Here is a 12,748-nt window from a genome sequence, read left to right on the forward strand (position 1 = left end):
AGGGTTTAGGTTTTCAGGTGTATAATGTAGGTTTTAGGGTGTAGAGTCTAATATATATATGTATATACTTATCTTCTCATGAGGAACTACACTAGTTTCAAATTGTATTAATTAAAATCGGCATTGCAGCACTTTAGCAGGAAATAATAAGCTGCACTGATGTAAGTAGGATGACAATTTCTGTCCTTTTATTTCTAACCCTGTAGTGCCGAGTCAGCTTCAATATGAACCACGATACACGCACAAGGTACCGCTCTCGGTCCTGTGAGATTTGGTGTTGACTTACTCGTGTAACTGTGTTGTATGCAGCATTGACAAAAGAGACGTTGAGGCAAGACAATGAACAAACAGTTTTATTGAACATCTTACAATAATGTTTGGAGGAAGAAAAAAAAGTTAATTCTATTATGGTTTAAAATGGTACAACTCGAGTGTTCTTACATTTTTTTTAGTGTCCACATGGGCACGTGAGGATAACTCTTTGCATAATGATACAAGTGAAAACTCCTACCAGTCAAAGAGTCTTGTTCTTCAGTCACACTTTAAAAATAACAATATATTTACAAAGATGAAAGATGTACGAGGGGGGTTCACCTACACAACTGCCTCTATAATGAGACAAGCCTGTTCAACTCATGGAATTTAAAATGGTAAAGTGCACAGATCAGGAGGTTAACTGTGCTCCTCAGCGTCTGCTACGACGGGAGGGGGACGTCGACCTGGAAGAGAGGCGTTGACACAACATTAATACTGCACCAATCACATGTACCCACTCTGCACAGTACAAACATGCACACACCCCACAGTACCAAAAGAAACTGTACACAATATGCAAGACCCAGTGCAAGGCTTTCTTTGTGGGCAGAAAGACACATTCTAACGAGGCGCTACTAAACAGGCGGATGTTGAGAATTCACGTCGCTATCCTTAGACATTCAGAACTGGCATTTTGCATTTGATAGATAAGACCATCATGAAGCATTAAAACCTTTTATTGCACCAAACGTTACCTCACACAGTTAAGCAGAAGTGACTGCAGTTGACAGAACATTGTCATAGCTTGCCTTTAAGTTATTGCAAAAATATAGATTAAAAAGGATTCCAGTAAAATCACAACGAGACACACAATGAAAACATACAGTAAGAAAGAAAGGAAAAAAAACGAATACTACCTTGATCGCGACTTAGACTTGTGTTTGCGGCTTGCCTTCTTACCAGACTTGTGACATTTTTCCGTCGACCTTGAGCGACTACGTTTGGATTTTTTAGATTTCTTTTCCTTGCTAACCTCCGGGCTCGGGGACCTACTGGAGTCGGAGTCGGAGCGCTTCTTGCTAGCTTTGGCGGAGCCCTTTTTGCTGGATTTGCTCTCCTGCCGAGAGTGCTTGTCACTCTGAGAGTCCGCGCACGAGTCACTCTCTTTCCTCTTCTTCAATTTGCCATTCTCCTCGGTAACTACAGAGCTTCCTTTCTCCTTCTCCTTGGCCTTTGGCTTTTCTCTCTTTTTATCAGACTCTTTCTCCCTCTTCTTCTTGTCTTTATCATGGCTGTGACTCCTCTCCCTCACCCTCTCTCTGTCTTTGCTGGAGGCCTTCTGCTTGCGTTTGCTGCTACGACTGCGACTGCTATCTCGGCCATCGCGGCTCCTTTTCCTTTCCTTCTCTTTCTCCTTTTCCTTCTCTCTCTCTCGGCTGCGGCTTTCTCTGGCCCGGGCCCTGGCTCGATCTCGCTCTCTGGATCTGGATCTACTCCTGCGGCTCCGGCGCTCCCTGGAATCACTGCGCTCCTTCTTGTGGCGCCCTGATCTCTCAGCGCTGCTCCTCCTCCTGTCCCTGACCTTCTCACTGCGATGCCTGTGGGAGCTGCTGTGGCTGCGGCTGCGCTTACGAGCCTTGTGGGAGGAGGAGCGGCTGCGCCTCCGTTTCCTCTGTGGGGAGGAGGACCGCGATGAACTGCGGGACGACGTGGAGGAAGAGGAAGACGAGGAGGAGGAAGAACGCCGGCTGCTGTGGCTGGACGTGGAGCGGGAGCTGCTGCTGTGACCGTTGGCTGGGGAACTGCTGGCGCCTCGCCGTGACCGCTCCTTCCCTCTGCCCGAGTGCTTGCTCTCGCTGCCTTCCTTCTCACTACGGGACCTACGCCTCTCTACCGAGGGCTCCGCCTCCCTCTCCTTTACTTCCTGTTTGTGTGGATTCTCTGGCTGGCCCTCATCATAATCCCCCTTTTCTCTGCTCAATCTCTCCTTCGCCATCTCTTCTGTAGAAACAAACAAATATATAAAATAAACTGTAAAGCTCAACGACTTTCACACAAATTATAGTTTGAATCTTGAGTGATGTTCAAGATGAGATCAAGTCGGCATTAAATATGATCTTTTAACTCCTGGTCACACGGTGTGCATTTCCACAGATATGTCATTGTAAAGACATCAGCGTCACTTCCTACCACGTGCAAGCAGAGCCTCCTGTGCTTGTTTTTCTTGCAGCTGCTGCGTCTCCCGCTCTTTGCGACGGAAGGCGTCCTGCTTCTCTCGGATGCGGTGGCGCAACTCTTCCTCGTCGGTGTCGGAGGATTCGGAGCCTTGCGCGCTCCGCTCGTCCTCATCCTCGCTCTCATCGGAACCGTAGTCACCAAGCCCACCTGCCACAACAGAACCCCCGGGTTGTTGAGTGTTGGTCAGGACAAAGATAAACTCTCACAATCAGGTTTCACTTTTGAAAACCCTCAATCCCAAACCAAAGTCCCAGTGAAAGAGACGTACTCCTCATAACGTGATATTTCACACTGATAACCCCTTTAACAACTAATACATAAAGCCCGTAAAATATATCCTTGTTTTCAAGAACATGCTTCTATCATCAAAACCCAAATCCATCACTCAGAGTCCACTTCTAAAATAAATGAATCTTATAAAGTAGGGAGAGGATTTGAGTGTTATGGCTTTTGCCAACAGCTTTTCCGATGTTCCTGCCAACACCCCGCCATTAACTAAAAATGTAAATATTGCCCCGCCCCCCCCTCCCAGTGACAGAAAAGGGGATACTCACTGAGACCAGTCAGAGAAGCCAGTGCACTTGACTGTGCCAGCTGTTTTGCAGGAGCTTTGATTCACATCAACAACAGGAACAACATGTTAAAACACATACAGCCATTTTCTCATTAGGCAAGAGTCGCTAGAGAAGGGGGTCACAGGTAAAGCACTATTCACAAGAGCTGCCTTTGGTAACAAGAGAAAAGAAAAAAGAAATAAAATTGGAGAAAAGAGAGAGGGTTAACAAACAAAATGCTGTCAAACAATCCAAGTCAACAGTCGCACAGGAGGGAAAGGACCAATCTGTACTAATGCACAGTCCCTTCAATGGAGGAGGTCCACTGCATCTAAAACGGTGGATGCTGGTCAGATTCAGCACTGAGACATAATTCACTCATATCATAGTTTTTCAGCAGGACCTTCAATACCATTCACCAGAACACCAGGGTTTCAAATAGTGTTTGTGAGAAGCGTTGCTTTGCTCTCTCCTCCTGATGCATTAGCAGAGAATGGTTGAAAATGCTCATCAGACATACGACCATGTATGTCACTCAGGACATTATTGAGTTGGGTTTTAAATAGATTATGCACGTGACGGATTCTCTTCACATTTAAATGTGTCTTGGTGAAAAGCATAGATGATGCGTTCTCTGGAGAAATCAAGAGCAGACCTCGAGTGGCTTTGCGGTGAGTCTCTTTGGCCACATGCTGGATCTCTTCATTGGTGACCTCAAGCAGGATCTCCGTCAGAAGGGTTTTTGTGATGATCATCTAAAAGACGACAGGATATTCATTATTTCCAATATGTTCTTTTCAAAAACAGTCTGTTCAACTACAACCGTCTTGATGCAGAAAAGGATCATCTGAATGATCAAACTGACCAGCTGGAACTCCTTTTCCTCCTCCGTCATCTCAGGCTCACTGTCCTCTGCAGGAGGCGATGGGCTCCGGCCAGAAGACTCTTTCTTGATGGAGACCTTTTCGTCATCGTCATCATTCGCCTCATCGTCACTGTCCTGATGCATTCAGGAGCGAGGACAGATATGGAAATCAACAAGCATGTGTCAGAGAAAACTGAAAGTCTTTCATCACCAATGCAACACAGGAAGCGTACACTGTTTTTCCAGGTAAAGCGCTTCACTGTCAAGGCCAGGAATGTGTAACTTACAAATTTGCTCTTGCGGGGAAGACGTGGCCCGTCGCCTTCCTCTTCTGGCTCATGCTCTTTGTGATCGACTTTTGCCACTTTCGAACTCTCCTTCTCCATTCGCTCTTGCTCCAGCTTCTTCTGCTTCTCTCGGTCCATCTTTTCGAGGCCCTCTCGGATCCATGCAGGTAGTGTGCGTCTTTTTACTGCATCCAAGGCTGAAATAAAAAAGTTACAAATAACTTGTTATACATTAACCCGATCAGTTTGAGTCTGTGTACACTTTTTTACAACAACTTCTAAATGAACATTTACCATGCTGACAGTACCCTGAGCCAAACTGTGATTGATATGTTAATCAGGCTACAATGAGCTGATGATTTGAACATCTTGAATTTATAATTTGGATTATAACATGTCAATAAAAAGTAAACTAAAGGCCCATCAGATTGCCTAAAGCTCAAGGGTGCAATCAATTACTTGTTTTGTCCTGACAGCAGATAAATAACAGAACGGACAAAATATGCTGAATAAATAACTCAATTAATTAATAGCATATCAAATAGCCTAATCGGATGCTTGGCAAGATGCAGAACCAGCAGCACAGCTTGGGTACGGACAGTTAAAATCCACACGGCCTGTATGCTCCTACCCTCTAAGCGTTTTTCCCCTTCGCTGCCTTGCTCAAAGCCGCTCCACTGACCACACGTGGCTGAAAAAGAAAAAATAGCCGTGTTGTATTTTACTTAGGGCTGTACCACATATCATTTTTGACATTCAAAACTTATATTGAGGTTTTCAAACGTCACAATGCATTACAACTTCACCCTAAAAATCTAAATCCTCAATATGACGGCAGTTGGGTGAAAGCACACTCACCTAGCAGTGCTGGGGCCTCCGGTTTGACAGGGAGCTGGATGGGAGATCTGGCACGGTCTCTGAAGCCGGGTGGCCTGGTATCTCGTCTGGTCTGTGGAGGACCCTGCCAGTAGGGGGGGTGGAAGCCCGTGGGTGTGGGGGCAAAGGACGAGGCGGCTCCATGCTGTGGAGAGAGCACAAACTGAAAATTAGAGCTAGTTCAAAGTACATAAGGTCCTCTGTTAACTGCCAGTGTCGGGTCGTCGTTGTCTTTCCCCAGATTTAGTTAGCTGACATCCATCCATCACTCCTGACTGGGCTAGAATGTCTGTTTGGTTTAAAAAAGATTTAGAAAAAAAAAAATCTGCTAATAAATACAACCAAACCATGCTGGATCCTCAACACGCCAACACTTTCCTCTGCAGCGCATCAAGAGAGCAAAGACTGATACACCTAGATGCTGGGACCCGGAACAGTTTCTATGGATTGCTCCTTCTCGAGTTACTTGGTTGTCACACTAAAACTCAAACGCTTCAACAATTTATACTGTAGCATCTGCATACCTGATAATCAAACTGGTTCATGGCCATGGGGGCCATGGCGTAGCTGTCGGGCTGTGCCCCATACCCATGGCTGTTCTGGGGGTAAACCCCGTGGTGGGCTTCAGCGTTGAACTCCACGCTGTCCTGGCTGTTGCTGTCCTCGCTGGGGTTCACCACATCCATCGGTCCTGACCCTGGAGGGATCCAGGCCTGTTCGGGGGGCGGTGGTGGAGGCGGAGGCGGCGGCGGCGGCTGGCCATGCAATCCCCATTCTGTATTTGACAACATCATTAATAAACAGAAACAAAGCAATGCTCAAGAATGTTTCTTCTTCCCAAAATGTACTCGAAGGTACTGGGTATCTCCAGCAGTCTATCCAAGTGCATAAACATGAGACAACATGTATGCGAAATCACGCTCCATCTCTTCAGTCTAATGAATGATAGTAAGCCGTACGACTGAATGTACTGACTTTTTCCTGCACCATTTCCCAAACAGGAGAAAACAGTTCAGAACAAAATAATAAAAGAAATTGGTGAAACTTGAAGTGATCAAAGGGGTTACAACTCTACCTGGCTGCCACATTCGGCCAAATGCTGGGTCACCCTGGAAGGCGCCATGGTTGCCTGGTCCAACTGATTCAAGGCCAGGGATGTCCTGGCCATTGGGTTGAATGTTTTTCGGCTCTGGCCCTGTCGAATCTTTTTGGGCAATCCATGCTTGTGCCAGGGCAGCCCAGTCCACTTGACCTGCACACGGCGAGGAAAACGAACAGTCAAGCAGAAGTTGTTAAAGGTCTCGTGAAACCCAAGCAATCTCATCAGTGGGTAGATGTGCAAAAATGCCCTGTTTGCAGGGGATGCACACTTCTTTTGCAGAAAAAAGCGTGCATAGTGGCATGCACATCATCCACAAACCTGGATCTTGCTGGTGCTGGAAAGTCTGCATCCATTGCTGCTGGCTCAGAGGCCACTGCGGCCAGGGCTGTCCTCCCTGGTCCCACATCACTCTCTGGATCTGAAATATCAAGGCCAGCTAGAGTTAGATATGTACACCATCTGTTTTTACGTGAAGGGGGCTGCAACATTACACTTGGCTCTCCTCTAACGGCCAGAAAAGAGCAACGGTTAGCTTCATCTAGCTGACCGGGGAGCTGTATTTAGCGTTTCGTTAGCTGGACACCACTCCCCCAAGTTCGTGGTGGAAGCCAACACTAATGCTATGTGGTATGGGGAGACATACTGTGTCATTCATGACGCATGATACTGAAATACACTCTTGGCCGGTGAGATCTCAACCTCGTAAACTGCCTGTTGTCATGCAATGGGGAGCTAAGGAAGCTAGCCCAAGCTAACGTGAGCTAAGCTATAAAAAATGTAAAAAGCTATGATAGTTGCATCATTTAGGTTACCGGATGAACAAATGTGCGTGAACATTGAAGTTAAAATATACGCTGTTGGGGAAGTGGGAGATAAACGTTGCGCTGTGCTTAGAGTAACGTAGTCCCCACCTTTTCCAGACGGGTTCTCTCCAGCTCTGCGGTTCAGAATCAAAATGGCTGCTCCGCAACTACTCGGAGGAAGTGTGCATAGAAGTACTGCTGCCTTCAGGGGCGGTCGGGAATTTATACTATTTGCCATTTACTCTTTTCTATTCCAAAATTGCGTCGTTTTTTTTTTAACACTTAGGCTTTCCCATCGTTTTTATAACGTCAACTCCAACACGCGAAGCATATCATCAAATACAAAATTGAATCCTCGATTTCTGGGGGGGTTTTAGTCAAAAACAACTAAATAATCACATTAATCAGCCAGATCCCTCTAAGTAATGTGACTGTTTCTACAATGCAACTCGTCTTGGTTTATTTTAGGCAGACTTTGGGGGTGAATTACTTCGTTAAACCATCAGCTGCAAACATGTCGGCGGTATTTCCGAGCGCTCCGACGAATTTGACTTCACACTCTAACTTACGAGTGACACATGAAGGCAGCATAGGGACCGCGAGACATTCAGATGCTGATGAGCACAATAATGTTGAACACATTTAAAACTTCTATAGAAGTCACTCAGACGATTGCTGTAATAAATACAACATATATTATTATGGACCAAAAGTACCATGACTGTCTGCCTATACATATTTAATATAATCAATCAAAACTAAAATTCAATTGTGTGGATTTGGACTTACAATGAGAGTTAAGAAGAGTAGACATATGCACACTATCATATGTTGAGTTTCAGCTGAAGTAAAACATCTGTACACGGTTTCTTGTTGTTTTAATCTGTGTATAATGATTCATTTGTACACATGACATCTATTCTTCTGTCCATCTTGGAGAGGGATCCTCCTCTGTTGCTCTCCTGAAGGTTTCTTCCCTTTTTTCCCCCGTGAAGGGTTGTTTTGGAGTTTTTCCTGATCCGATGTGAGGTTCTGGGACAGGAGGGATGTCTATATGTACAGATTGTAAAGCAATCCTTCTTCTTGAATTGAGACAAATTTGTAATTTGTGAAAATGGGCTATACAAATAAACTGAATTGAATTCTTGTAGTAATATGGAGAAGGTCGCAGTGCCATACGGCCACTTAGCAGTAACATGATTTTCAGTTGGAAAGTGCATTTTAGTCCATCTTTTATACAACATGACTAGAAAACGCATGCAGTGGTCCTCCGCATGTTTGAGCGCACAAATGTAAATTGTGCACTTAAACTACATTATTTTTTTCCCTTGGTAATCCATGGTATAATCAACTGACTTTTGACCCAAATAGGTTTTCGCTTCCAGAATCTATTGATCCCAGTGACACCATAATCAGACCCTCTGCATGTTCACCCACTCGTCGACCACAACACTCTTCCCTCCATCAGGAGAATCAACTGTGTTCGACTCCTCTGCAGTCTGTCGTTGAACTGACTTATTGACCACTACATCTGCTCTGTGTTTTCATGAAATTCCACCAAATATCCATGGAGTTTATTGAAGGAAGCAGAGGCATCGACAGACCCAGCAGGGTGTGAGAGTGATGAAGTGACGTAACAAACTATGATTATCATTATCCATTTGGACCTGCCATGGCCCTGCTGATGCCCCCCACCCCCTCTACCTCCTTCCGTCTCATGGATTGTGGAGGTCTGGATCGTGGACCATGCCTACTACGAACTATTCATACACTCTGTCATGTTCACTGAATGTGTTTATCATACCTGCAAACTCATGAGGGGTGAAAAAAGTGACAACGGGGTGGGGGTCCTCTGCTCTGACTAAGTCAGTGCCCACAAACCCTTCTAATAAGAATATAATAGATGTATATATATATATATATATATATATATCCACATATATATATATGGCTGCCACACCTTGAAATATTCAGTAAAATTTATTTTGCATGGGCCCAGGTGTGAATAGGAGCGAGGCCCATTCAGAGAAATCTCTACGGCCCACTTGAGCGACAATCACAGGTTAACAAGTCTCACGTTACACTATTTTACAAATCAAGTAACTTCCTGAATTGTGTGCACTTGAACACTTTTTGAATTTTTTTAATTTCTAAATTATTTTAGAAATTAATTCCTTTTGTTCCTTATTTTATCCAATAACCAATAATATATAATAAACCTTCCCACCCACCCTGTCTGTGATATCTCATCAGAGGCCCCCACCCCGGGAATTGGCTGAATGGAGAAGGGGTGGGGGGGTTTCTGTGAGATTCACACACTGAATTCCTGCTGGAAATCACTTCTATATACAGACTCTGGTTCGGTGCTTCGTGACGTCACTAGTCGAGTGACGTCACAGCACAGTACCAGAGTACTTACATGTCATGTGACAATGTTTCCATGGTGACGGACAAGGTCACGGAGATCGAAGGCACTGACAAGTGACTTCCACCAGGAAACCTGTTTAAACTTTATATGCATGTACATGTTGTGTATGTATATATGTACTTATGTGTGTGCATACTACTGTTTATATCTGTCACGGGACACAACATGTAACTATCTAATCTTTCATGGAACAATGTAATTCTCAGGCCAGCAGACCATTGTACAATGGTACTAAAACGCTAGCGCGCGATTAACATCCGCTAGCTAAACGGCGCTAGCCTTAATTAACTGTCTTCACTTTAACTTCTACACAGTTAATAACTGTCAAAATATAAAAGCGAGCGAACATAACAATAATATACACTACCGTTCAAAAGTTTGGGATCACTTAGAAATGTCCTTATTTTTCAAAGAAAAGCATTGTTTTTTTCAATGAAGATAACATTAAATCAATCAGAAATACACTCTATACATTGTTAATGTGGTAAATGACTATTCTAGGTGGAAACGTCTGGTTTCTAATGAAATATCTCCATAGGTGTATAGAGGCCCATTTCCAGCAACTATCACTCCAGTGTTCTAATGGTACATTGTGTTTGCTAATCGCCTTAGAAGACTAATGGATTATTAGAAAACCCTTGAAAACCCTTGTGCAATTATGTTAGCACAGCTGAAAACTGTTTTGCTGATGAGAGAAGCTATAAAACTGGCCTTCCTTTGAGCTAGTTGATTATCTGGAGCAACACATTTGTGGGTTCGATAAGACTCTCAAAATGGCCAGAAAAAAAGAACTTTCATGTGAAATTCGCCAGTCTATTCTTGTTCTTAGAAATGAAGGCTGTTCCATGCGAGAAATTGCAAAGAAACTGAAAATTTCCTACAGCGGTGTGTACTACTCCCTTCAGAGAACAGCACAAACGGGCTCTAACCAGAGCAGAAAGAGAAGTGGGAGGCCCCGGTGCACAACTCAGCAAGAAGACAAGTACATTAGAGTCTCTAGTTTGAGAAATAGACGCCTCACAGGTCCTCAACTGGCAGCTTCTTTAAATGGTACCCAAAACGCCAGTGTCAACGTCGACAGTGAAGAGGCGACTCGGGATGCTGGCCTTCTAGGCAGAGTGGCAAAGAAAAGCCATATCTGAGACTGGCCAATAAAAAGAAAAGATTGGTATGGGCAAAAGAACACAGGCATTGGACAGAGGAAGATTGGAAAAAGGTGTTCTGGACAGATGAATCCAAGTTTGAGGTGTTTGGATCACACAGAAGAACATTTGTGAGACATAGAACAGGTGAAAAGATGCTGGAAGAGTGCCTGACACCATCTGTCAAGCATGGTGGAGGTCATGTGATGGTCTGGGGCTGCTTTGGTGCTGGTAAAGTGGGAGATTTGTACCAGGTAAAAGGGATTTTAAATAAGGAAGGCTATCACTCCATTTTGCAACGCCATGCCATACCCTGTGGGCAGCGCTCGATTGGAGCCAATTTCCTCCTCCAACAGGACAATGACCCAAAGCACACCTCCACATTGTGCAAGAACTATTGAGGGAAGAAGCAGGCAGCTGGTATGCTTTCTGTAATGGAGTGGCCAGCACAGCCACCAGATCTCAACCCCATTGAGCTGTTGTGGGAGCAGCTTGACCGTATGGTCCGCAAGAAGTGCCCATCAAGCCAATCCAACTTGTGGTGCTTCAGGAAGCGTGGGGTGACATTTCAACAGATTACCTCAACAAATTAACAGCTAGAATGCCAAAGGTCTGCAATGCTGTAATTGCTGCAAAATGAGCATTCTTTGACGAAAGTAAAGTTTGGAGAAAAAAATTAATACTTCAAATACAAATCATTATTTCTAACCTTGTCAATGTCTTGACTATATTTTCTATACATTTTGCAACTCATATGATAAATAAAAGTGTGAGTTTTCATGGAAAACACGAAATTGTCTGGGTGATCCCAAACTTTTGAACGGTAGTGTATATATGGTGCTTATGTACGTTTCTCACCTGTAAACACCAACAAGAGACTCGCATCAACAGCTGCGTCACTGTCTGTGTTACGCTGGTCTAACTTGTTTGTTTAAGACAAGAATTACGACACCAGTCATGGCAAAACCCACTACTGCCCCCTACTGGCGAACACAAATATAACACTATTTTAAAATCATTCAAATTAGGAAAATTGGAAAAGTAGCACATCTTCAAATTTAAGAAGCTGGAACCATAAAATGTTTTTTAATTATTTAAAGTGAAATTATTATCAACAATTTTGTTCATTTTTTTCGTCTCTTAAGCAACTAATTGATTAATCTAATAATATTGTTAGCTGTTTAGTTTTACAACAAAATGTATGAAGTAGAAATATTATTAATGATATAATGATAGTAATAAAAAATGTGCGTTGTCATTATATATCATATGGTTAAAGTCATTCATAAACCAACTTCCCTTTCTTTGGCCTGAACAACAAGGACTCGTGAGCTCTGCTGAGCCATGACTCTGTTCCTTGAGTCTGCTCTGCCTCTACCTGGCTGTCACTAACATTATAACTTCTATACGATACCTGCCATAAATATCATGATACCAGAATTCGATACAATACCATAAAAACAATATGATACCATAAATACGATACTGGTATATTTATCTATAATAGTAATAAATAAAACATCTGTATGGTTCACTTTTTCCCAACTTTTTCAACACTTAATAAATGGCAGTATTATTAGTATTAATACAGCCAGATATTAATGAAACTACATGGTTCCATCATAGTATTGATTATACACTATGAGGCCTTTAGTCTGTATCTGTCCAGATGATACAGAGTTCATCAGGATGAGCAGCTGTAGAGTTACATAACTTTACAGACTGTCTGCCTTGGAGACAAAGAACTGAAACATTTCACTTCTGGAATCATCTTTTTCTTCTTTTTTTAAAGCTGAAGACTTTAAGTCTCAAAAGCTCCGCCACTTCACGCCACTCGCTGTGAGCGCTGCGCAGCGCATTGCGTGCAGACAACTTGACACGGAGCAGCGCGTGCGCTCTGATCCCGCGCTCTTTTAATGAAGTATTGATACAACAAATATGATAAATCACATCGTGTTTAACGTACGGGTACTTTGTTAGTATCGATACACCGTGCAGCGTGACAGCAGCAGATGTAGCGGGGTGACATTCAAGCTAACCCGAACCCCCTAAACTCTGTCGACATCTGAACGCTGATTGGCCGAGACTCGACACGTCCCATCAAAGATGTTTTATTGCGAAGATCACCACACCACATTTTCTCCGTGTCTCACTCCAATCTCATAAACGCCGGCCGGCCAGTTGAGCCCCCCCCCCCC

General features: G+C 43.8%; 1 protein-coding gene across 2 annotated transcripts; it reads right to left on the bottom strand.

Annotated features, from left to right (window-relative positions):
- Positions 1 to 337: 337 nt before the first annotated feature.
- On the bottom strand, positions 338 to 7,139 carry pnisr (PNN-interacting serine/arginine-rich protein). 2 transcript variants are annotated; one of them, XM_056444725.1, is made up of 13 exons: positions 7,089 to 7,139; positions 6,496 to 6,595; positions 6,151 to 6,327; positions 5,600 to 5,850; positions 5,058 to 5,220; positions 4,831 to 4,890; positions 4,200 to 4,396; positions 3,913 to 4,047; positions 3,703 to 3,802; positions 3,048 to 3,101; positions 2,446 to 2,640; positions 1,173 to 2,256; positions 338 to 719 (listed from the first exon to the last, which is right to left on the bottom strand). In XM_056444725.1, exons 2-13 carry the CDS (start codon positions 6,581 to 6,583, stop codon positions 686 to 688), a joined length of 2,538 nt encoding a protein of 845 aa, XP_056300700.1. In that variant the 5' UTR covers positions 6,584 to 6,595; positions 7,089 to 7,139; the 3' UTR covers positions 338 to 685. The 2 variants fall into 2 exon arrangements, 1 of the variants encoding a protein (XP_056300700.1); XR_008835460.1 differs by lacking the exons at positions 338 to 719; positions 1,173 to 2,256; positions 2,446 to 2,640; ... (1 more) ...; positions 3,703 to 3,802; positions 3,913 to 4,047 and having other exon boundaries at positions 4,368 to 4,396; positions 5,664 to 5,850.
- Between the last annotated feature and the right edge of the window lie 5,609 nt (positions 7,140 to 12,748).

The sequence above is a fragment of the Pseudoliparis swirei genome, chromosome 22 (genome assembly GCF_029220125.1).
Source record: "Pseudoliparis swirei isolate HS2019 ecotype Mariana Trench chromosome 22, NWPU_hadal_v1, whole genome shotgun sequence".
Taxonomy (NCBI): domain Eukaryota; kingdom Metazoa; phylum Chordata; class Actinopteri; order Perciformes; family Liparidae; genus Pseudoliparis; species Pseudoliparis swirei.